At 52.1% G+C, this 23,672-nt stretch overlaps 8 protein-coding genes across 8 annotated transcripts; 4 read left to right on the top strand and 4 right to left on the bottom strand.

The window, feature by feature from the left end:
• Positions 1-1,282: 1,282 nt before the first annotated feature.
• Positions 1,283-4,996, top strand: Aud_006473 (putative SH3 domain protein (Cyk3); the record flags this gene model as incomplete). Its single annotated transcript, XM_043291374.1, has 1 exon — positions 1,283-4,996. The coding sequence occupies one exon, from the start codon at positions 1,283-1,285 to the stop codon at positions 4,994-4,996; it is 3,714 nt and encodes a 1,237-aa protein (XP_043147309.1).
• Positions 4,997-5,576: 580 nt separating this feature from the next.
• Aud_006472 (putative exopolyphosphatase) lies at positions 5,577-7,031 on the bottom strand (the record flags this gene model as incomplete). Its single annotated transcript, XM_043291373.1, has 1 exon — positions 5,577-7,031. The coding sequence occupies one exon, from the start codon at positions 7,029-7,031 to the stop codon at positions 5,577-5,579; it is 1,455 nt and encodes a 484-aa protein (XP_043147308.1).
• Positions 7,032-7,386: 355 nt separating this feature from the next.
• Aud_006471 (1-aminocyclopropane-1-carboxylate deaminase/D-cysteine desulfhydrase) lies at positions 7,387-8,589 on the top strand (the record flags this gene model as incomplete). The annotated part of the gene is made up of 1 exon (XM_043291372.1): positions 7,387-8,589. One exon carries the CDS (start codon positions 7,387-7,389, stop codon positions 8,587-8,589), a length of 1,203 nt encoding a protein of 400 aa, XP_043147307.1.
• A 650-nt stretch (positions 8,590-9,239) lies between these two features.
• Aud_006470 (putative PHD transcription factor (Rum1)) lies at positions 9,240-14,724 on the bottom strand (the record flags this gene model as incomplete). The annotated part of the gene is made up of 5 exons (XM_043291371.1): positions 9,240-10,359; positions 10,419-13,099; positions 13,153-13,247; positions 13,306-14,233; positions 14,359-14,724. 5 exons carry the CDS (start codon positions 14,722-14,724, stop codon positions 9,240-9,242), a joined length of 5,190 nt encoding a protein of 1,729 aa, XP_043147306.1.
• A 2,239-nt stretch (positions 14,725-16,963) lies between these two features.
• Aud_006469 (structure-specific endonuclease subunit SLX1) lies at positions 16,964-18,286 on the top strand (the record flags this gene model as incomplete). Its single annotated transcript, XM_043291370.1, has 2 exons — positions 16,964-17,211; positions 17,260-18,286. The coding sequence occupies 2 exons, from the start codon at positions 16,964-16,966 to the stop codon at positions 18,284-18,286; spliced, it is 1,275 nt and encodes a 424-aa protein (XP_043147305.1).
• Positions 18,287-18,334: 48 nt separating this feature from the next.
• On the bottom strand, positions 18,335-19,055 carry Aud_006468 (bifunctional thymidylate/uridylate kinase; the record flags this gene model as incomplete). The annotated part of the gene is made up of 2 exons (XM_043291369.1): positions 18,335-18,864; positions 18,920-19,055. The coding sequence occupies 2 exons, from the start codon at positions 19,053-19,055 to the stop codon at positions 18,335-18,337; spliced, it is 666 nt and encodes a 221-aa protein (XP_043147304.1).
• Positions 19,056-19,326: 271 nt separating this feature from the next.
• Positions 19,327-20,948, top strand: Aud_006467 (tRNA-ribosyltransferase family protein; the record flags this gene model as incomplete). Its single annotated transcript, XM_043291368.1, has 3 exons — positions 19,327-19,567; positions 19,658-20,690; positions 20,771-20,948. 3 exons carry the CDS (start codon positions 19,327-19,329, stop codon positions 20,946-20,948), a joined length of 1,452 nt encoding a protein of 483 aa, XP_043147303.1.
• Positions 20,949-21,465: 517 nt separating this feature from the next.
• Aud_006466 (methylenetetrahydrofolate reductase (NAD(P)H) MET12) lies at positions 21,466-23,612 on the bottom strand (the record flags this gene model as incomplete). The annotated part of the gene is made up of 2 exons (XM_043291367.1): positions 21,466-23,451; positions 23,526-23,612. 2 exons carry the CDS (start codon positions 23,610-23,612, stop codon positions 21,466-21,468), a joined length of 2,073 nt encoding a protein of 690 aa, XP_043147302.1.
• Between the last annotated feature and the right edge of the window lie 60 nt (positions 23,613-23,672).

The raw sequence follows: 23,672 nt of genomic DNA, 5'->3' as shown, positions 1-23,672 counted from the left end.
TGCGTTCTACAATCGGACACTGAATGAGCCTTCGCGAATCTTTTCTGGGAGGTCTCGTATGTTACCGGTCGACTGTGTCCAGCAATCCAATGCACTCAAAGGAGCAACTGGATCCTCGAGGAATGTGGGATGCGTATGCGCCCTTATCAGGTAGATGTGAATGAAGAGGGACCGTGTGGATCTCCCGATGTGGCGCCAACGTATACACCTAAGTTAGACCCGGATATCCGTTTAAGGGTGACAGATGGGCCGGTGCGGATAACAGCCATATCGAGAGCGTTTCCATCGAGGATATAGGCGTCAATTTCGATCTCTCGCTATCCAATAGTCGAATCTGTTGTCCTGATTGGTACGTCAGGCACTTGGTTCTGACGTTGCTGGCTCATTCTTGGTATGCGATCAAGGTCACTATGTGGCTCCATTGGAACCCGGCAGTGTGCTGTCCATGGATGAACCCGCGGGAAGCGGAGTCTGTAAACCATGGGTCGACTTTATAGATGTATCTAGAGCGTTGCGCTCCTGTCTCGGTTCCGAGACCTTGGAAACAGCTTGAACCCATCAGATAGGGTGCATCCGATGAGAGATGAGCCATCGGATAGAAGGTCGGCGCAAATCCAATAATTACTCCGTAGAAAGAAGGAATTTCCCCTGCATTCTGGGGGGAGATGATTGGGAAGGATACTAATGATGAGGAGGACGTGCACATTAAGCTTATCGATAACGGAGACCACACTGCGCTAGGCCTAATCGGGTGCCCACGTAAACACCAAAACAGCCATCGGGCCTCACCGTGACTTCAGCTCAGCTCAGCTCAGCCAGCTCCCTCTCTCTCTCCCTCCGTCTCTCTCTCTGTGTGTGTCTTGGAGTAGTACACTCTCAGCATTCACTGCTCCCACCCCTTTTCCTTGTCTCATCTTCCCTGTTTATTCTTCCGATCTCTGTCCTTATCGATCTGATCTATCACATCCTTACCTCACTCCCCTCCCATCGAATCACCTTGGTAGCTGTCTATTACCGCGCACCTCTATAGTTGGCTATACCTTTCCTACCATGCACAGTTTGGGAACTCCCTTGTATGGGTCTTATTAATATCCTCTCATTTGTTACTACTGGTTCGAACCACGGTTCGTCTTTTCCAAACCAGCGTACATGTCGTTTTCCTCATAATTCTTGTGTACTAACGCACACCCTGCAGATCACCAGTTAAAACAGTACACGCTGTTTCTACATTTTCCGGTCGGACTCGAAGGCAGGGCTTCATTGCGCCGGCACCCCAGCCGCAATGTCGCCCGCGGCACCTCAGCTACCTACGCGGTTCCCGTGCTGGTGTCGTGCGATTTACTCGTGGGGAGGAGAAACAAAACGCGATCTCGGCTTTGTGGAGGGCGATCTTATTGAGTGTTTGAATGCAGGAGATGGGCAATGGTGGATGGGCCGTTTGCGCCGTGACAGGCGCATGGTCGGGCTTTTTCCATCCAATTTCGTGGAGGTTCTGGGCGAAGATTTCGTGCCTGTCCCTAGAGCGACGAGTCCCATGATTACCGCCGGACGCTCTCCAATCACGAATCCCACTTCCGCTCCGAAGAAGCAGAAGACTGTATTTAGAAAGCCCTTTCAGGCTCACAAGGAAGCTTTGGCCCCGGCGGAGCTGGCTCGGAGTGCGACAACAACGACGACACAAGCTTCAAGCTCAATTCCGCAAACGCCACCTCGAAACGGCAGCCGTATGCGGAGGGTCAAACCTCTGCGCACACCAACAACTGCGGTGAAAAACGAGAGCTCTCTTTCCAGACCTCCCTCGCAGCATAGACCTTCTTCCCGTGGAGTGTCACCCCGTGCGCCGCCGGTCGCCGATCTTCTACCACCAAGTCCCGCTCCAGCCAGAGAGAGTCTCTCACGCTCCAGGCCTCCGTCCCGCGCCCCGTCCCCACGCCTCCCAGATGGTATGGATCTTCTGCCGCCGTCGGTGCCTGTCAGGCAGACCCCGCTAGCTCGACCTCCGTCAGTTCGCCCTCCGTCGCGCGAGATCTCCCCGTTGCAGCTTCAAGAGCGCGAAGAGTCGCCGCCGCCGCCGCCTCCGCCTCCGCATCGAATTGCAGTGAACCGGCGCCCTTCCATGGACATGGGTGTCCCCGCGCATCTGGATATGAATGACCGCTACGTGACCATGTCAAGGACTCCATCTCCAGCTGCTCATTCGGACGCCAATGGGAACACTCCCTCACCTCTTCGCGACGCGATGGAAGATGTCATGACGTCCTTGGAAGACATGGGATTGTCGCGGGGGACCCATTCACCATCGCCAGCCCCGGTATTTGATAATCCTTGGTCTCCAGAGGCTTTTGATAGCCTTCGCGACAGCAGACCTGCGCAGCACGGTCACCGGCCCTTGACATCCCTTGGTTTCGAAGGTGAACAGGATTATCAATTCCGTGAGAATCACATACATCGAAATACCATGTACGGTCATGACCACTACCTTGACGGACCACCGCAATTAAACAACTACGTGCAGAGAATGGAAAGCCGGCTGCGTCAGATGCAGGAACAAAGTCGCAGAGGATCAGAAGACATACTGCCTCCGGAGGACGACGAAGAGCCTCCACCTCCGCCGCCTAAGCATCTCGCCCACCACGGAAGGCATAACTCTATTCCTGCGCAGTATCCATACCTGAGGAGTCGAAGGTCGGGGCAGGACTTGAGAGAAGACGTTCTGAATCGAAGTCACACGAATAAATCCAGTACCACGACTTCTTCGAGCGGTGTGCAAAGTATCAGCACGGCTATGACAGCCAGCACAGAACAAACGAGCCAGAGCTTGATGAGTGGCCCGTCGGCGGGCGCGTTCAGCGCAACAAGTGCAGGGAGTTACGCCAGGCGAGGCCTGACGACAAGTAACGAAAGACCAAACACGGCCATGGAAACCTTTCGCTCGAGAGGCTTCAGCGATGTTTCACGCGTGCCTCGGCCTGAGACACCTCTTACTGGTATATCGTACCACTCAAGTCACAACACCTCTCGGCAAGGCGCTTCGTCTGCTATACCGTGGTCTCATCCTGCTGCCGATTCCAGCGAAGCCACCGCTGTTTTTGGCGGTCTATCCACTCCAAAGGCGAAGAAGCATGGGTTCTTCAAGAAGATCTTCGAATCAGCCAAGACCGGTGCCGCGAATGCCAGAAGCAGTATCGCTGTGGGACACGGTGGTGGATCCTATTCACCCACAAAAGGCAGGGCAATGTCTCCAATTAGGCGTGACTCGGCTCGCGATGCAGGGTCTGGCACGGTAGACTGGGTGCAGGTTCGACGTGACGTGAATCGAGCAAGCTCGCCCAGCCGCAACGAACGTATCGAAAGAGCCGAGCGCTGCCAGATGATGGACCATCCTGTGATCTACGCGGTGGAGGAGCTTCACGAGACTGCCGAAGGTGATGAAAGTATTGACGGGCTGCCGATCAGCGAGCCCACCAACTTCAACACGGTAAACTTGAGCCTGGTCGATAAAAGTGCTCGGTTTGTCAACAGCCTTCCACCGATGACCAACCCGATGAGCCTTGCGCAGGGCTATGTGTGCCGACCTTACAAGAGCGATGTTCAGAGATTGCGAGCTATCTTCACTTGGGTCAGTGAAAAGATTGCCTGGGACGAGCCCGTGGAGGAGATCGGAATTGACTTGAAACGTATTCTGCAAACAAGACGAGGAAGTCCTCAGGAAGTCGCGTTCCTCGTCAAGGAAATGTGCGCGGCAGTCGGTCTTCATGCGGAAGTAGTGCAAGGGTTTCTCAAAACACCCGGTGAATTGTTCGAGCTGGATAGTCTTTCCCGACCAAACCACTGGTGGAATACAGTCTTGGTGGATGGCGAATGGCGCGTTATCGATTGTGCATTGGCAAACCCGACCAACCCGCGAAGGAATCAGTTCGTCACCAGTGGCTCGTCAACAGCCGAAAGCTGGTATTTCCTGGCACGTCCGCTTGAGATCTGTTATACCCATGTGCCATTGCACCCAGAGGAGCAACACATATGCCCACCCATCTCTCCAGATGTGTTACTAGCCCTTCCTACAGCGTGCCCACCTTACTTCAAGATGAACCTGCAGTTTCCTGACTATGATACCAGTCTGATCAGAATTGAGGGGCTGGAGCTTCTACAAATCCGCCTTCTCGTGCCGCCGGACGTGGAATGCGCGGCAGAGGTCGAGGCGCCCGCTTTTGCTCGTGATGCCGACGGTGACTTCTTTGAGAGTGGGGAGGTTGTTCGCAAGCGCGCCCTGGTGCAGCCAGACTGGGTCGGCGGTCAGAAACGGTTCACTGTGAAAGCTGTTTTGCCTGGTGACGAAGGGCAAGGCACAGTCAAAATCTACGCTGGCAAGAAGGGCCTGATGCACTCAAGCAAAGACATTCCCCATCCGCTGGCACTTGCCCTTCCAATAATCCACACCGGCGAAAACCCTCCATATGAGTTTGTTCTACGCCACCCGACGCCTCATGCTCAACGGCACGACCTGTACATCATACAGCCTCAATGCGCGAAACTTGCGGTCAACAATACATTCGTGTTTGCAGTGCGGCAGCACCCTTCCTCGCTGCCTACCCCGACAAACGGCAGCGACTCGGGACCTACTGGGCGCGTCTCGCCGTCGATTTTTGCCCGACCCGCAAGTGCACTCAGTATGGTTTCCAGTTCCGCCGGCGGGTCATCAGTCTCTGCAGTTTCAAACGAATTCTCGGCCTCTACTTCGGCCATATCGTCCACCAGGTCATCGTCCGGGCGGGAAAAACCGGCCAAGCTGGCAATCCAGTCGCCGTCCGGCAAGATCCTCCGGCTCACTCGCAAGGCAGACCATATGATCAGCAACGATTCTTCGTCAGATCCCACCGCCGATGGCAGCGTGTGGGAGACGGTGATCAAGATCGGCGAGCGCGGGACCTGGAGGGGACTCGTGCTCGCCGACCGCGTTGCCCGGTGGTGTGTTTTCTGTGAATGGGAATGTTTCTAGCTACGACAAGCATTTTCTATGTCTTTGTATGGTGAATGATCCTTCCTTTCGTCCAAATCTATGAGCCAAGTCATGGTGTGCGGACGATGTGACTATCAGGCGTATTTCGCATCTCTCGCCAGCTGTTTGTTGTATTTCTGTTTACGCCATAGTTGCATTTGCATCGGCTACACTGGGTCGGGCATGGCATTCGTTCATCTGCTGCATCTGGTTTTATTTTCTTCTACATTTCCATTCTTTTGATGGGACCACTGATGTAAACGTTCTCGCGTCTATGTGTTCGGAGTTAATGGGACAATGGTCATGGGGAGCGGTGTTGGCATGTAAGAGCTTTTTTCCTTTTATCATTCTGTATGTGCGTCCATCATGTTGTGTGAATTTGAATTGAGCATGCTTGTCGCAGGCGCGGCAAGCCAAGTCATAGATTTCCCTCTTTGCGTGTGCAGACCTCTGAGATCTCAGAAGTGGATAGACCTCGAGAAATCGATCATTATGTGAAATAAGACATCCAGCAGACAAAGTGGCCAACTGCCATCGGATCACCCTGGCACGAATGCAAATTCCAGACTCATAGAATCTCTCATTGACCTGTAACGGCACCTCTCACCAGCGGAGCGACCTGTTTCCTGCTTTTGGTCACATCCTTCTGAAGCCAAATACGCCTCCATACAGGGGCATCGCCGTTGAAAGCACACTTGATAGCCTGCGAATAATCCTCGGAGTCACCCTCGACCGATTTCCATTCTTGCAACCCCAGCTGCGGGCCAGCCTGCGCAGTAAATGTCTCCAGCGCCTGAACCGGCGGCCCATCGTCCAGACCACAGGCAACCAACTCGCGACAGAATCTGCCGTCCTGCGCAGAGGAGGTAAACGCGGTCATGACTACCACTATCCCTAGTTCGCGGCGCTTTGCAAAGGCCTGCAGGACATCCAGGAACGCCTCCGGGCTACCCGCTTTCCGTACAATCCATGGGATCGACTTGACCATTGAGCAGAAACCGATCTGAATAGAACTAGAGTCCTGGTGGGCCGTCTCGGTCCATTGCTTGTAGTCTCGGCCAAGGATCTCGTCTACGGTGAGTAGATCGAGGCTGTTTTGCTTTGCATGCAGGATCTGCTCGTAGAAGGCGTCACGTTCCCAGGCTGAACCGGATGTGGACTTGCAACGGTCAATTTGGGAGACGAGGAACTGGACTGCGTCTGTATCGGCGTCGGTAACTTTGTCCTTGGCGGTAAGGTTGGTCGTGTCAATGAGAACAGGGGCTAGGGCGAGCTTGGCGAGTTGCATCGTCTCAGTTGAGATGGTGTTTCCTTCGGGGTCAGCCTGCCAGAGATCCAGCTCTCGCAGTGTCGAGACCACAAGCGAAGTACATGACCCCGCGGGCCGCACAAGCAGCGGCTGACCGCGCGGGAGGGATTCGACGGGCGGGAGAAAGCCTTCGTCTACGTGGTGATCGATGCAGCCCACCGTGCAGAAGTCGACCGAGGGCAAACCATCTATCGATCCCTTTTCCCGTTGGCCGTTGGGCGCTCGGTGGGGTAGTGCGTTCCAGTCCAGGAGTGTGGCATCTGCGGAGATCCGACGGTGGGTATGATCAGCATGATATTGCTTTAGATGGGCTGCAAAGTCTGCAACGGTGAGAATGTGTTCGTGGAGGACTCTTCCTGCTGTTTCTGGGGTCTCATCCCATACGTCCTCTCCCTCAACTGAGGGGGTTGTGGTAGCGAGGCAGAAAGCCTTTACGACCTCTGGACGGAGTCTGCGCAGTTCTGGGCCAGAGGGAACATTTGGTAGATTTATCAGGGGAATATGAGGTCGAGGACACTCAATTGGAATGCGATTATGGGCAAAATAGGAATAGACAATGACGGAGATGGCGGAGTCAAGATCGGCCGAAGGGTTTCCCACCACGTAGATGGGAGTCTCTGCCCGCGAGGAGGATGGCAAGTCCCCGGAAATGAAACTCAGATGTGTCTGACGCGCCTGCTTTAGAAATCGTAACAGGCTCTGCAAGAAGGGCGGGGAGCGAGCCATCCTGCTCGCAATTGCAGTGTGGGATTTGTGGAAGTCATTAAAGTCCGAAAAGGGAAGCTCGTGATAGTTGACATCATCGGCAAAACGACACCGCCCGGTCAGCAATCAACTGGTCTGCATCCGAACGCTCAAAGATACCTTCCAATGCCAGATTCGGCATCAGTTCTGGACGAGTGTACATATTATTAATATTGTTATTGGCGTGGTAAGCTTCAATTGCTGCGTATATTCTTGCTCAATCTACTAATCATCTAGGCAGATACCCCTGTGTGCACAAACAGCCCTAGTATATATCTCATGAGGTCAATGTCTACGTGTAGTCCAACTACCTATATTCTCAACGTCTACCCTTGAGATGGCAGTTCCTCTACCAGCAGCTTTTGCTCAGATTCCTCGGTATCCTCTGCTGTACCCTCATCCATCCCCAATTCACCCCCTCACACTTCTATCCACATACCTCAACAACAATAGCAACAGCAACAACACAACCAAAACACCCTATATCTCCCTCTACGCCAAAAGAGAAGATCACTCCTCTCCACTCGCCTGCGCAGGAAACAAGTACCGCAAGCTCGAATACATCATCCCCGACATCTGGGCCTCGCACAACCCTCCCAATGGACCCCCACCAACCCTCGTCACCGAGGGTGCCGTCCAGAGCAACCACACCGTGCAGGTTGCCGCAGTGGCGAACCGACTCGGCCTTGACGCAGTCATCGTCCTACACAAAGGCACAGGCGGCGGTCTAGCCGCCTCAAGCGACAAAGCTTCGTTCCTGCGCACAGGAAACCCGCAAGTTGTCCGCCTCCTCGGAGCAGAGGTGAGGATGCTTGAGTCGTCGACTGTCCCCGCAGATGGGGAGGAGGATCCAATCCCTGAAATTCTGGACGAATTGCGCGCGCAGGGCAGGAGGCCGTATTGGATCCCCTCCGGGGCGAGTCTGCATCCTCTCGGTGGGTTAGGGTATGCGAGGTGTGCGTTTGAGATAGTGATGCAGGAACAGACTCAGGGTTTGAGTGGGAGTGGCCGCTTCGATTATATCTTCGTCGCTTGCGGTAGTGGCAGTACGGCGGGTGGTTTGATCGCCGGGCTGAAGCTGTTGGAGAAGCTGGATGGCAAAACCGGGTCAAGTAAACCGCCTCGGAAAGTCATCGGGATCTTGACTTCGCCTACCAAGCCTCGGGAGTACCATGAAGAACGGGTGCTCACGTTTGCGCGTCGCGCCGCTGCTCTTATTGGTTTGGATGCCGAAAAGGACATTTCCATGAATGATGTTCGGCTTGATGATCGTTTCGCTGGCACTGCATATGGTGTTCTAGATGCACAGACGAGCACGGCGCTGGACTTGATGGCAAAAAGGGAGGCAATAATGCTCGACCCCGTATACACTTCAAAGGTCATACGGGGACTCTCGCACTGGGTACAGCAAGGGGACCTGGCAAAGGACTGGTCGCTTCGGACGCGAGAATGGGAACGCCCCGACTCCTTGAATTTGCTTTTCATCCATACTGGAGGACAGGCCGCGTTAGGCGCCTATGCAGACATGGTTGGATCATAGAGGCGAGGGAGTAGACAGTGAGATTAGAACTTTGATTCTATTGATAAGAGATACAGAATAAGGTATTTTGGCTAGTATTACATCGAACGCACCCAAAGGGAGCTATCGGCGCGAAGAAACAGAGAGGCCGAAGAATGTGAATGCTAGAATCACAGAAACAACAGTGGTTTCACTCGTCATCCATCAGGGGTCAACCTCCGCGGGGCCGTAAGAGTATATAGAACCGTGAAGGCACTGGAAAGAAATAAAGATGAGAAAAAGACCCCAACTCCCTGCCCTCCTCATACACCATACGCGCCACCATGCGCAAAAGCAGCAATACTAACGTACAGAGCACATGAAGCATTCAGAAGAGCATCATTAAATAGAACGTCAACAAGCAGAAAAGTCATCAGCGAAAAAGAGAAAAAGATAAGAAAGCCCGCATATAAAAAACGCCGCAACTAGTCGCCAGTTGAGATGTAAACGCCGATAGAATGCCCTTCTAAAAAGTGAAAACAAGCCCCATGTGGACTTCACATCCCCATATTGTTGGCGCAAATCCAGGTGTGGAAAAAGAGATAGGGATCCGTGGAACCAGAAAGGTTGCCGAATTGAGGAATATGATCGGAACAGTGCTTCAATCCGTGAAACCATTTGGTAACGTCATATCAAGAACTCTCTGTCGTGTCTCCGGCGTCGGCTTGACCGTTCATGTCACCATCTACTCCAGAATCAGGAGAATCGTCGTCTTGCACGGCATCAGAGTGGTCCCCGCCATTACTTGCATCGAGGGCCTCCAATGCTTCGTTAGCATGCGTGTTCTCCATAAGCTCCGGTTCAGGCTCAGGTTCTGCATCCTGGTTCGTCAAATCTGCGAAAACATCATCCAGGTTGTGTCGAGGACTACTGTTAAAGGGGTCCTGATTGTCAACGTCAACTACGGGAGGACCCTCGGTAGGATCTCGGCTAAACCGAGGAGAGCTGAACAGAGCGCTGTCGAGCCCATGATGCGGCGATGGAGATCGCGGAGGGAACGAAGGAGAGTGCGCTGAAACATGCGGCAGGAATGCAGACGGTCCAGGTGCAAATGCCGGAGTAGAGTCGCTAGCAGGAAGAGAGTAATTGGCAGAGAAAGGATATGGGGGATTCTGCGCATCCGTCATGGGAGTCAAAGCCGGGCCAGTGCGATTGGAGTCTTCACCGGGAGTATGAGGTGTAGGCTGAAGTATTGCAGGTCGAGGGGTCTGTGATTCGAGAGACTTTCGCTTCGCATGGTTCGGTTGCTTGGTACGTAGATGAGGAGGCAGATCTTCTGGGCGCTCGACGCCCAACTGCGCCATTATTTTTTGCTGCTTTGTCGGGCGTGGTTTGCGCGTCGACAGGGACTGCTCCAGTATTGGGGGCGGTTCTGGAGCAACAGGTGCCCATTTATGGATCTCTTGGCGGAAGAAATTTGTCTCATACGCCAACAACACCTCGGCGCCCTCGATCTTGCGCAGGTAGAAGATCAACGTAGGCACCTCTTCCGTTGTTGTGCAAGCCGCATTGGTAAAGCTCTGTATGAAATCACGGAAGGTAGTTGCTTGGTTGACGATATTCTCCAGGACTTGTTCCTCGTCAGGCTGAAAAGGGAGGCCTGGGATTTCGGCCTGCCAATCCTGGAGATCCTCGAGCTTGGGGCGAGCAGCATCTCGGGGAATCTTCTGACGCCAGTCACAAATGGGACAAGTATACTTGTCAAACTCCTTGACTTTGCCCCTTGCAATCTTCAAGCATTTACCGTGATACCTACAGATCCCCAGGTCAGCCAGCTTGCAGGTACAGGTAGGGAAGGAGTATCTACTCACCACTCATGGCAGACCTCACATTCAATCATCATCCCAGCCTCGGAATGCCGGCAAATGCAGAAGACATCCCGCTTTCGAGACTTCCCACCACCCCACATGCTGCTGCTGGTGGTTGTCGTGGTGTGATTCTCCAAAAGTCCGTCGGGTGTGTTATCTCGAGATGAGGGTTCCACAGGTGGCCGACAGCGATCTTCCAAATCAAAGCAATATGAATTCCTCTTTTCCACATACTCCATATGAGATTTCAAGATGTGTAAAGGGGCGTTGGCTTTTCCAAATAGTTTTTTCCCCTTTCGCATCCAGTCTTCGTGACGCTTCTGCTCACGCTCCAGGTCAATTGCTCCCGTGGGCCGGCTATTCAATGCCTCCAGAGAATCCATCAGTTCACGGACTTCTTTATATTTCGGACGCTTTCTGAAATCTGGATTCTTGCTCCGCTCGTACAGGCTCTGTATTTTCTTCTGCGCTTCACGCTGTTTGGTCAATATCGCGTCGACGGCCGAGAGCGTTTCGGGAGAGACAGGGAAGCGTAGCGCCTGCGCAGACAGGGCTTCGAGTTGCTGATAGTGAACCGATTCTACAGACATCAACTCCTTCGCTTTCGCTTCCCAAGTCTCACCGTGCCGGCACAACTCCTTGAAGTGACTGAGATGTTCGTTGGTTTCGGAGAGTCCCAATTGTTCACCAGCCTGGACGAGTTCTTGACATTCCTTAAGAGTCATGTACTGATCACGCTTGCGACGCGCTTCATCATTCCACCTCATTTGTCGAAGAATATGCTCCAATCCTTCCACTTCCGGTATTTCCACATTAAAATTGCGAGCCGATTCCACCAAATCTTCCACTTCCTGGATCGACCGTATATGGGGGTTCATAAGGGCAGCGTTAACGTCCTGGCGGAATTTCTCGATCTCGCGGGTTTTCTCTTCCAGAGCCGCCATCTGTGGACAGTCGAAGGAAAGTTTATCAGCCTCTGCAAGAAGGGCGTACATGTTTTCTATCCTGCGAACTTCACGATCACGTTCCTCCAGCTGCGCGGCCTTAGAAGTACTCTTGCGCCAAGCCTTCTCGTTTTTCCTCCGGTTTTGCTGCTTCCGGGTGATGTAGTTGGTTGCTTCTTCAACCCACTTATCGCAGCGCTGGACGAAGGCCGCGAGATCTTGGAGACCATGCAGGTGGTATGGGATTTTCTCACCTTCGCTTAGTAGGCTATGAAGGACCTTCAGTTGGGGTTTCGGCTCATCTTCCAGAACCTTGTCGAGCTTCTCCCCCCACGCTTCCGGGATCCTAGCACGCTCCTGGACCTTCAGCACGAGGGCTTTCAGTGTGTCGTCACTCATCCTGTAACGCAGCGTATGGTCTGAGCCTAACAGCCGCTGAGACGGCGAGTCTCCGCAGCAATCAAAAGCCTCCGCATGCAGCAGGCACACTGTCTTGCCGGACTTGTGACAACGAAACTGCGTCAGGTATGTATACGCCTTGCAATACTGACACTGGTAGTCATCTTCCGGAAGATCCTCTTCCTCAATCACAAACTTCAGTTGGCATTCAGCAGAAGCCACGGGGTCCAATGAAGTTGCGCACTTGTGCGGTACTATTTCACGATGTCGATGGATGAATGCTGCTCTCTCTGCAACCTCTCGGTGACATGTTCGTTGAAGAGCTGGAGCTAGCCATTTAGCCGTCGTAATCGAAGTATCCCGAGCGGCTGCCGAGAGCAGCAGTTCATCGTGTGAGAAGCACGGGTGGCGGCGGAAAGCCTGGAGTCTCTCAACCCCCATTGCGCCCCAAGGCTCCCAATCCACAGGGGCGAAGTTCACGGCTTCATTGAAGTTGAATCCGTGATTGAAACCAGCATGGTATGCCTGAGGGAAGGTAATGACAAATTGTCCAGCCCGTTGATCAAGAGCGTATACGTTTACACCAGCCTTTTTCAGCTGGTCGGGTGGCATCAGAGTGACGAGTTGGAAAAGTAGATCAGGCTGACTCTCGAAAAGCTCAGGAACCGCTTGGCGCATGGCCTCTTCGAATGCCTCTGCGTCGGACCCTGGAATACCATACCACGTCTTAGTTGCGCCGAAATGCTGATAATTAGCCGAGTAGGCATAGTGATCCTCGTTGTGCCAACAAAATGTCGAAAAACACATGCCCACGTAAACCCAAGGAACTGTCATACCCGAGATGTCCGACTTTATGTGACGGAAAAGTGAATCGCCGTGGAAAGGAAGGACATTTAAGTTCCAGGGGTCTGTTGAATAGGGATCAAGTGGATTGCGTTCAATTGTAGGAAAGCCACTGCCGTGTGTGGTCGAATGGATGTCGGCGCCATACTCAACCTCGACGGTTTCAGTCAAGCTCTCGACCAGTCTCCAAAATTCGCGTTCCACGTCGTCCTCAGACTCTCGCCGATGAGTATTCAACACCGGATCAAAAGGCATTTTGGAGGCGAAATAATTCTTCTTGAAGCTGTTTGCTTTCTCCTGGAATTGCTTGAGCGAGTAGACTCCGCCTTCTTCAAACCCGAACTCGCCGGTGCCGACCAGGCACTTGGGGCAGTGCCAGTCATACTCGGGGATAGTCGTCAAAGGAGGATCAAGACAGTTCCTGTGGTAACCCTGGTCGCAACTGTCGCACACAAGTATCGAGGGTCGATCCTCGGACTTGCCACAAACTTCGCATTTCTAAGAATGGTCAATAATGTTACATGTTCAATGATCCAAGATTTTACGCTTACATCTCCGATCTTCCGATTGTCGCCTTTGCGTGCCCGGGGTGGAGCAGGACGGAGGAGACTCATGTGCGAACCCGCGACAGTGGGTGGTGGTGCATCTAGCCGAAAGTCAGACGAACCGAACCACGAGACGCGTTGATAAAAACACATGCTTACCCTTTCGAAGGCGCTTGCTTCTTCGCCCACTTCCGTCTGTTTCTCCACCTTCAGTCTGGGAGCCACTTTCATGGCTGATGGCGCGTTTCATGGGATGGCTTCCATTGCCGTTGGGGACAGGTGTCGAACTTTGAGGGTGCTCAGCAACGCTTTGTGGCGTAAGCGAACCAGTCTCGGCCTCTTTCTTGACAACTGGGCCACTATTCACGGCGACGAAGGATGGAGACCGATTGACAGCAGTAAAACCGCCGCCACCGGCATTGACAGGAGTGAAGCCGGACGTAACAGGCCGAGGGGCCGCTGATTCGACCGGAGGAGTGGGCTTATCAGGAGTGGCTTCAATTTCCTTTGGAGTACCATGGGGACCACCAGCGGCCGGAATACTAGGAGGAGCTTGGGGCGTAGTGGATGGTGTGATGTGGTCATACAAGACGGGCTTCTTAGCCATAGGCGACTGGTTCGGAGACGGTGTGTACGGACCACCATGTTCTAGCTCCAGTTGCTGCTGCACTCCCGGTTTGACCACACGGAGATATTCCTCGTAAGGCTGAAGCCATCTCTGATACGAATTCTTGAGTGAGGTCGACAGGGAGGACATGATCTTGCCGCTGTACCCAAGATCACGCCCGATCTCTGCCCATTTCTTCATTTTACAGACTTGGTCGAACCCGCCACGTATTTCGACGGCCTTCTTGAGCTTATACAGGTCCAAGGGACGCTTATCCACGCTAGGGAATCGGTTCAGGTTGGTGCCATGTTGTTTGTGAAACTTGGCCAACTGGTCGAGATAATTCAAGTTTGCACGTGTTCCTGAGTCCGGGTCAGAACTAGGCTGCGGAGTTGCACCGGCAGCGAAAGTGGCTGAACGCGGGGGCATACCTCCTTCAACCGAGTTAAGCTCCTGCCGACGTGTCTTGAAGTGGAATCGCTGGAACACACGGTGAATGTTAGCATCGGATCTCCCCCGATGGTGATCCCGCGGCCTCAAAAGAATTATGGAAGGGAACAGGGTGTGTAGAAGCGAGCACAGGGATGAGAAGACAACTCGCATACCTCTGTGTCAATCGCAAACGGCGGCTGCCAATTCTCTGGTGGAATGATTCTGCAGATTCCATATTTCTTGCCCTCGGGCGCTATCTTGCGGATGTATTCCAAGGGATCCTTGAATTCTTCCTCCGTCGGACGGAACGTCGGAGCTTCCTGCAAGCCATGGGGGCGAATTCGTTTGCTGGGCTCTCGAGGAGCATTGGGTTGTCCTCGTCGCTCGACCGTAGATAAGTCGAGGGGTGCCGACCTTCGAGCGCTCAACGGTACATTGTGAGAATGCGACGGGTGGGTGCTAGAGGATCGAGTAGGCTGACGGTTCGCTGGAGGCTGTACGCCTGTCGAAATCGCGCCCGTAGAGGCCGGAGCCACCATCTCTAGGTAACAACAGCTAGCCGGGGGACAAAAAGCAATCTTGCGCGTGATTTATCGCGGACGAAAGGGAGAGGGAGTCCGATGCGAAAAGCGCATTGAGGACTAAATCAGATGAAAGGAAGAGTCGAACACAAACGATAATTGTCCCCGTGGTTATTGTATAATAGTTGTTTGTCCTCTGAATAAAAAGAAGGGCAGCAAATAGGAGACAAAGGTGATGGTCGAGACGGAGAAATAATAGTACTCGACACTAGTAGAGCGAGCGAAGGAAGAGAGAAAGTGAGAAGAGAAGTAAAGGCGAGGCCGAGATGGTCCCGGGAGGGCTTAGTGTGGAGAATCTCGGAAAGAGGGAGCAAGCAGGTCAGGACGGCGGAGTACAGTGGTTGGAAGCAGTCTAGTCTCGAGCCCAATCAATCAATCAATCAATCAATCAATCAATCAGTAATAAGGTGAAGTTTAGTTAGAGATGACGAAGGGTAGAGCGCCGTTAAAACACATCTCACTACTATCTAGTAAGCGATAGATAGTAGTGAGCTGGTCAGGATGTAGGTAGAGTATATATCTATATCGACCCTCCTCCTGCTACTACGAGGTATACTCTTTTACTACAACTCGTAGGAGGGAGTAGGATGACTAAGGAGAAGGGAAAAAATGAAGTACAAATTCCGGATGCTCAAAGGGAAAAACAAAAAATGATAGTAATGAGACAAGGGACGTATACTACGAGGACAAAGCAGAAAAAATACTGGAGATTGAGATGGACGACGCCCCGAAGCGGAAAGGGAGATCATGGCTTTGCGCAGCCTCATGGCCTGAGTGAGACCTGATAGTAAGGCTGGTAGCGAACCCTTCCAAGGATACGAAACCAAAAGGGTAAGGGGATGAGTAATAATTACAAGAGGGAAACAACTGGAATACTGACATTACATTACTGTATTATACCTAAAATATGCCGCAAACGGATGGTAAGGTAACCTAGAACGGATAGGTACTCGGCTCAGGTTCTGAGGTAGGTACCAACTTAAATAAATGGCTGGCAAGACCTCATACGTTGACTAATGGAACTAGAGAGTTAGTTAACTATCAGGTCATCAGGTGCTCTTCGCATGAAGAATACTCTGTACATTAAGCCACTTTCTGCGGTTAATTTCGTAGTCTATATTAGCCACATGCACACCTGCCCACATCGGCCCAAGTCAATGGAGGACACTTGGTACCTACAGAACATACCTTACATACCTTACCTAAGGTATGCACCTAAGGTACATACCCCGTACCAGCAGTGCCTAATTTACCATGTTGGCTGGTAAGGTAAGGTAATGTAACTTCCATACATACCTCTGTCGAGGTTCGTGGGTTGGCCACTGTCGGCCTTGCAAATAAGAGATCGATCGTCCCTGTTTCCTAACTTGTCAGCTATGCGGACTTCGATCACTTATTGCGACCTCTGGTGGAGCACGAGGCTGTATTCTACTCCATTCAAAACTCGAGGCCTTGGTGACCTGAGCAGCCTGAGGTCCATTGTTTCGTGGCTGTATTCTTACAAAAGGTATTCCCCCTGCGTTACTTAGATATTCAACTAGCGCTAAAGCTCCATGACATGCCAACCACGGACCGCATGCGACCACAATCATCATTATTCTTCTGCAAAAAAGACTTCATGACAATATCATAGACTTTGCCCGGGGCTGCAATCTCTTGCTTCTGTGGAGAACATTTTTTTATCGTCATCTTGACCGGCTCACTCCCTTTGTTCTCACATCATCTCATTTCCATCTTATCTCTGGTAACCCAGTGCTTGGATGAATCTGCAGACAACTTTCCGTAATATTATAGAGCCATAACGTAGTACCTTACACGTGTATAGTAATTACCTGAGGTTGACATTGCAGATTCTCTTTCTTATCATTTCCAGCTGTTGGTGCGTAATAGTAATATTTAGTAGTTTGATGTTTGAGTGATGTGATGCCTTAGGCAGAAGAGGTAATGCTTAGCTGCACTCATGTGATTTGCTTTGTTGATGTTGGACCGTCAACAACAATAGTAGAATAGAAGAACAAAACCCTGATATCAACAAGACTGGCGTTTTTATCGCTATCAGTCGTTGTTGTTGTTTGTACTAAATAAAGAGGAATGTCGACCCGAAGCCTCAGTTTGAAAGGCTTTGAAATACGGAGTATCCAGGGCCAAATTACCCGTTTATCTGACGTCGCCTCGGACATCTACTGACAACAGTGCCATGGATGACATCCAGATAGAGCATTCAAGGCCCATCCCAGTTTTCTATTGCTGCTACCTACTCCGCTCGACTGTGCGACATGCCTCTCTCTATATTGGATCCACGCCTAATCCTGCAAGACGACTCATACAGCACAATGGCGTTGTCAAGGGAGGCGCTCGTCGGACTGCGGCCGAGAAGCTGAGGCCGTGGGAGATGGTTCTGGTGGTCGAAGGCTTTACGAGCCGGCTCGCAGCTCTGCAGTTTGAGTACGTCTCTCCCCATTTATCCGCGTGCAGAATCTAACGCTTCCAAAGATGGGCTTGGCAAAATCCTTGGTACTCGCGTCACTTACGATCAGAGGAAGAAAGTTCGGCTTCTGCGGAGGTCAAGCCCAGGAGAAAGAGGAAAGCGAAATCCCAGGATCCGGAGTCATTCGATTCTAAATGCGACTCAGTTAAGTCCAAAGACAAGGGGACACCTAAGAAAAGAAAAAGCCGTCGTCGTCCCCCGAGGGCCTTGGACACCCACTTCTCCGATTTACATCGCCTGCTGAAGTCGACATACTTCTCTCACTGGCCTTTACAAATACGGTTTTTCTCGGGCGAAATTTATCAATCTTGGAAAGTTTGGTATGATCGAGTTGATATTCGTCTTCGGAGCCCTGTCAAGGTCATCTTGGACGGGAGTTGTCCTGAGATCGGCGCACACGACGGTGGGAATGACACCAGGTTTGGTGGCGTCGAAAATGCCAAGATCACCTATGCTACAATCCGAGACTATATAGAGAAAGCCATATTCCTTCTCGACGACCCAAAAGATGTGCGCTGTCAAGTATGCCAGGGGCAAATCGTTCCAAAGGAAGAGTTGACAACAGTCTGCCCACAGGCGGAATGCCACTGCACCTGCCATCTACTATGCCTATCGAGAAAATTCATTGATGCGTCTCAAGAGCCAAATCAATTCATTCCAAGACACGGGATTTGTCCTGCATGTGAGGCCACTGTCGAATGGCCATTGATGATGAAGGAGTTGAGCTTTCGGAGTCGCGCGAAACAAGAGCTGCTGGAACTTTTGAGACGGAAGAGAAGAGCTGATCGGAAACGCAGTGACGTGACTGGTAGGGTTGAATCGTCCAGGCTAAGATCCGCATCAGTCGATGTAGATAATGGTTTCGGTCAGGATGCCGAAGATGAAGCTCTTCTGGATGAAGACTGGTGGGACGGTTTGGCATCAGAGTCAGACTCCGACACGGATCTTCGGTTGAAGACCCTTTCGAAAGTTGCCCCGAAACTGGAAACTGTTATCGAGGACAGCGAGTGCGACGACGCAGAAATTTTGTGAACGAGTACTTCCTATTTCAAGTTCTGCTGGGACACATGAGGCAATGCCTCAGTTAGCGAGCGGTCCCAGCCTCTTCAAAGGCCCTATGACATCAAGTCTCTGGATAGAGTCCGTCACTATATTTATAATATCCCGCGACACTGCATCGAACGACCTTCCAGCATCAATTGTGTGAATGTAATCACCCTGCTGGAGGTCAAACAGCGTTTGGAATAGCTCGCGCACGCGAGTTTGCATAGTTTCATTCTCATAGCGCTCGACGCCGAATCCGCCACGCTTCGCTGCTTCTTCGGGTGATATGCGGAGGAAAAGGCACATATCCGGCTGCGGCAATCCGATCTCTGGCTGCCATGCCCACTCTAGCGACAGATTGCGATTGCCTTTTGCAGCTGAGTAAACAGCACCAGAGTAGGAATAGCGGTCTACTATGACACTGATGCCGTTGGCTATATCATCTTCAATGCTCTTTGCAAGCTCCCAGCGGTTTGCTGAGAAGAGGAGATGAATCGAATGGTCATCCGATTGGGACTGGCCTTGTAAATAGCTATTTATCAACTTTCCAATGGGAGTTGTTCGATCTAAAGCAGGGTCAGAAAAGGGAGACTCGCTACTCAATTGAGGAGCAATAGATACCTGGAAACCGAATATACTTCACCGAGTGCCCTGATGCTTGTAGCGAGTCACGTAGACGTTCACATTGGCTGGATTTGCCCGCTCGATCCAGACCTTCGACAACAATGAGAGCGCCACGTTTCCGCTGACTATTCATCTTGTCCGAATTGTTTCTTGTAATACCAAATGAAGCGTCAATTCAATAATGTCTGGTTGTGATTGAGAACAATGGAGGGTTGGGCTGATGCGTGTGGCACAAAATGCGGTGGAGAACAAAGCAAACGGTGTCTAGCGGATTTATCGATTGCGAGCATCTACTCTACATTACTAGTATCGACGATTGTTTAGCTCCAGTTTTCTTTCCTACCTCACACGATCACCAGTCGCAAACGAAAGACGTTGGCACGGGCTCGCTCTTGTCGATCGTCATGACCTTACCTGAAGCATCATCGCAGTCTCCAGATGAGATGGTCAATTTCACTCTTCTCAGTCCTGCAGCTGCCCCGATCCTAGCCCCGCGGCTGGGAAATTTGGCTGTTGCGGGCAGAACAGCCATTCCGACGCCCAATTACATTCCACTAACGTCGCGAGGGGCTGTACCTCATATTGCGCACGATGTGATGCGCGACCAGACGGCGATCGGCAGCCTGTTTATTGGTCTCGAGGATTGTAGGTTCATGTCTGCGTTGACGTGCATTTGACAATCAAGCAAGGAAATAGACGCTGACGATGTTCGATGCCCACCGGGGCTCAGATCAGTCATAGAAAAGCAAGCAAATACAGGACCCCTCCGGAAGGGAAGTCCGCCGATATACAATGTACCAACTGCGCCGCATGAATCGGCCTTGCGCAAATTCATCAGTGTTCCTGAGGAGTTCCTGCTCATTCTCGGTCCGCGACGGGTGCCTTCGATCGTCTGCCCCCCGAACAACACGCCTAATTCGATATCCGTATTGACGTCGGTCGGGTTCAGGCAGCTAGAGGCTGGTGAATATGTGGAAGCAGTACGGAAGCTACGGCCGGACATCGTGGTGGGATTAGCAGACTTGGCCCAGGGACAAACTCCCGGCTCCAAGAGGAGGGTAAAGATGGCTGACAGAACCCATGCATTCACTTCGCATGCAACGGAGCAGCTCTATGGTCAAACAGTACCAGAGGGAAGTCGATCAAAATCAGCATACTTTGCGCCGGTGCTGCCTCTTGAGAATACGCAGCAATCGCTCTACCTGGCCGATCTTGAGCATGATCTACGCCCTCACATCTCCGGTCTCGCATTACACGAGTCGGCATCGCTATCGATTCTCCCGGAGAAATTAGGCAACCTGCCCCGACTACTCTTCAGTGATCCAGCTACACCACACGACATCCTACGTCAGGTATCTCTCGGCGCCGATATCTTCACCATTCCTTTCCTGGGGGCTACCTCGGACGCGGGAATAGCCTTGGATTTCACCTTCCCAGCCCCGTCCACAGCCGAGACGGCTGCAAGCGAATCTCGACCTCTCGCATTTGACCTATGGTCCTCGTCGTTCAAAGTGGACACAGCATCTTTGAGCGGTTCCTGCGAGTGCTACACCTGCAAAAACCACCACCGCGCATACATCCACCACCTACTATCCACAAAGGAAATGCTCGCATGGACATTACTCCAGATCCATAACCACCACACCATCGACAAGTTCTTCTCCGCTATTAGAGCAAGCATCGAGCGAGGAACCTTCGACACAGACGCCGACATGTTTCATAGAGTTTACGCCCCAGATTTACCCGAGAAAACCGGCCAGGGCCCCAGGTGCGTATAATATAACTCTTGGATCTGCATAAGACCAGCCATCTTCTAATCCTGATCAACTAACCCTTCCGCACATACAGACTCCGTGGCCACCAACTCCCCGCTGCTGGACCTCACCAAACCCGACGCTTCCCTCGCGTGTATGGTCGTCTCGACGACGCGGCGGAGAAATTCGCAGAGTCGGAATCGTCGATTGCCACGCCAGATACGGGCGCTGATGGACTAGAGGCACACGGCTTTGCGCAGAAAACCACCTAAAATATCCAGATATGGTGTGGTTTCTTTTAAGGAATGACGAGCGGGATGCGAGTCCGAGCAGTCACGATATAATGCCCTGTCAAAAGGCAGTGGTCCAAAAAGTAACGTGATACAGGCTTCTGGCGCCGTGGCGTTGGTCTTGTTCTATCTTCAGAATCGAGGCATCTGTCATTCCAGAGCGGTGGTGAAAGCTGGTCGTAACGTCCTTCAATCGCCCTCACATTCGTTTGACTTGGATTCTCCTTGTCTCTATTCCCGTACATGATTCGAGAGAAACTCTAGATAACCTTAACAATAAACTTATGTCATTAGATCCAGTTTTACTTTATTCCTTCTATACCATTCAATGTCCATCTCAAAAATAAGTACAAAAGAACTACATTTTCTGATTCGGGTAGTGGACAAGCAGAACATGATATGAACATGGCGAGAGCCAGCCCCAATTCCCTTGTCATGGTGGAGCAGACAAGTTCCGACATTCAGTACACTCATCGTGTAACTTAGGTACTTGTACACCTCACTGGCTGTTGATCAAGACATTCCACATCCACTTGGTCTCCTGCTGTTCTTCTTCCGACCCGCCTTCCGTGCCGGCTCCAAAGTCCTGCCCCACGACACACACCAGCCAAACGTCGTTCTTGATTTCGTCAAGGAGGCGCTCGGTCGGGGTGCCACGGGGATAGACCCGGCGCCACTCATCCCAGATACGGTATGCCTCTTCGCCCCAGGCTCTAAAGCTTACTTCTTCAATGATGGTCGGAGTGACTATCTCCTTGCCACGGAAGACACCCCATGTCACAGCGTTGACGTTGTTGGGATTCATCTCGATGGTATCGGCATCGGCAGGATCGGCGGGAAGGGAGGACTCGAATTCGCCCTTCGTGTTGGTTGCAAACCATGCGAGCTTCTCATGGCCGTGCTTTGCAAAGAGTGGTTTGAGCACTGTCTGGAAGTCTTTGCTTGGACAGAAGAATTCAACGAATGGCTTCTGAAAGACGAATCCCTCGCCCGGAGGTCCCCACCCAAATGTTGGATCGTCGCTTCGGACACCATTGACAGCCGGCTGGGACGCCAGAGTCCACCAGCCTTTGCCGTCAATGAGCTTCAGTAATTCGGGTCGAATGACTTCTGTCTCAGCATTCAAGCCACTGCCATTCTCTTCCGCTCCGCCTTCGGACCAGGGAACGATATAGAGATCGCCAGACACATGGCGACGGAATAGTGCACTTATGTCTTCGCGGGACACAGGATAGCCCCAGATGCGCCGCGCGACAGTGCCCGAAACGTGTAGTGAAGGACCGTACCCATCAATCTCTCCGAAAGCCGGCGAGCGAGCGTCACCCCAACGGCCGTTAGGGAAATCGTCCCACGTCGCTTCTCTGCCGAGCGCTCCCTGACCCTCCGAAATCTGGAGCGTTGTGTTGCGATCTGGGGGCATCGCAGGCATTCCAGCGCTAGTGGCGGGTGCCTCATGTGTAGTCGATGCTCTCGATGACCCGTCTGAGGGCACCTGTAACCTGTCCACAATGACACGGTTATGTGGCAGTGAGTTGACGGACGAAGCCCTGCGCCGGAATAGGGATCGACTCTGAGCTCCAGTGGGTGCGGTGGTGTAATCATCGTCCACAACAGCATCAAAGTCTTCTGGATCATCAGGTATCAAACCACATCGTTCAATGATGAAAGAGACTGTCTTCTCAAGGTTCAATGTGTAAAAATGGAAGCCCCTAAACCCAGGGCAGGGTATCTTCCTGATAGCCTCCACTAAATCACTTAGAACATCTACACCGATGCGCTTCACAGCATCGTCATCATGTTTCACTGCTTCTAGTTTCGACATGATCTGTGGTGGAATCTGGACATGACTCAGTTTCGTTGTTCTGGTGAGAATCTTGTAGCTGTGAATAGGCATCAACCCAGGAATGATCGGGATGGTTTTGAAGGCACCGGACTCGTGGTTTCGGAGCATTTTCTCAAACTTTGTGTAGGCATCAATGTCGTATGTCAACTGAGTCATGATGAAGTCCGCACCGGCCAGGGTCTTCTCGACCAGATATGGCAGATCCCTCACTGGATCCTGTACGTCCTGATAAGAATCGACCGGGTGCCCTTCAGGATACGCAGCAACGCCGAGGCAGAAGTAATCACCGTACTTCTTGCGAATGTATCGTACCAAGTCCACCGCGAACGTGAAGTCCTTGTTGCTGTCATCTTCTCCGTGCATGTTGTACTCTTCACTGCGTGGCGGGTCGCCGCGAAGCGCCAGGATGTTTCGAATTCCGAGAACCTTGGCCTCTTCCAAGGCCTCATCGATCAATGCTCGGCTCATATTCGTGCATGTTAGATGAAGGCATGTTGTTAATTGCAATTGACGCTGGCAGATCTCTGCGAGCTCCAACGACCTGGCGGCAGTACTTCCACCGGCTCCCCAAGTGACGGTAACGAACAAGGGACGCAGCGCTTGTGACATACGCTCTAAACGGGCCTGTAGATTGGAGAAGCCCTACAATATTCGAAACACCATCAGTTACTGGTTGCATGGCCAGAAAAGTCAAAAGAGTGCGGGGGATACCCCACCATCTGCGTCTTGGGAGGGAAGAACTCGAGAGAAAAGTAATTCTCGTTTGGCGGCAATGCCGCGATCTTGTCTGTGATCTTTTCCATCTTGACCCGAATTTCTCCTCTGTGGTGAGGAAAATAGCGGGAATAATTGAAGTTGATGGA

Source organism: Aspergillus udagawae (assembly GCF_001078395.1).
Source record: "Aspergillus udagawae IFM 46973 DNA, scaffold_4, whole genome shotgun sequence".
Classification (NCBI taxonomy): domain Eukaryota; kingdom Fungi; phylum Ascomycota; class Eurotiomycetes; order Eurotiales; family Aspergillaceae; genus Aspergillus; species Aspergillus udagawae.
Note: the sequence above shows the minus strand (reverse complement) of the source record. Positions and strands in the feature narration are given on the sequence as shown.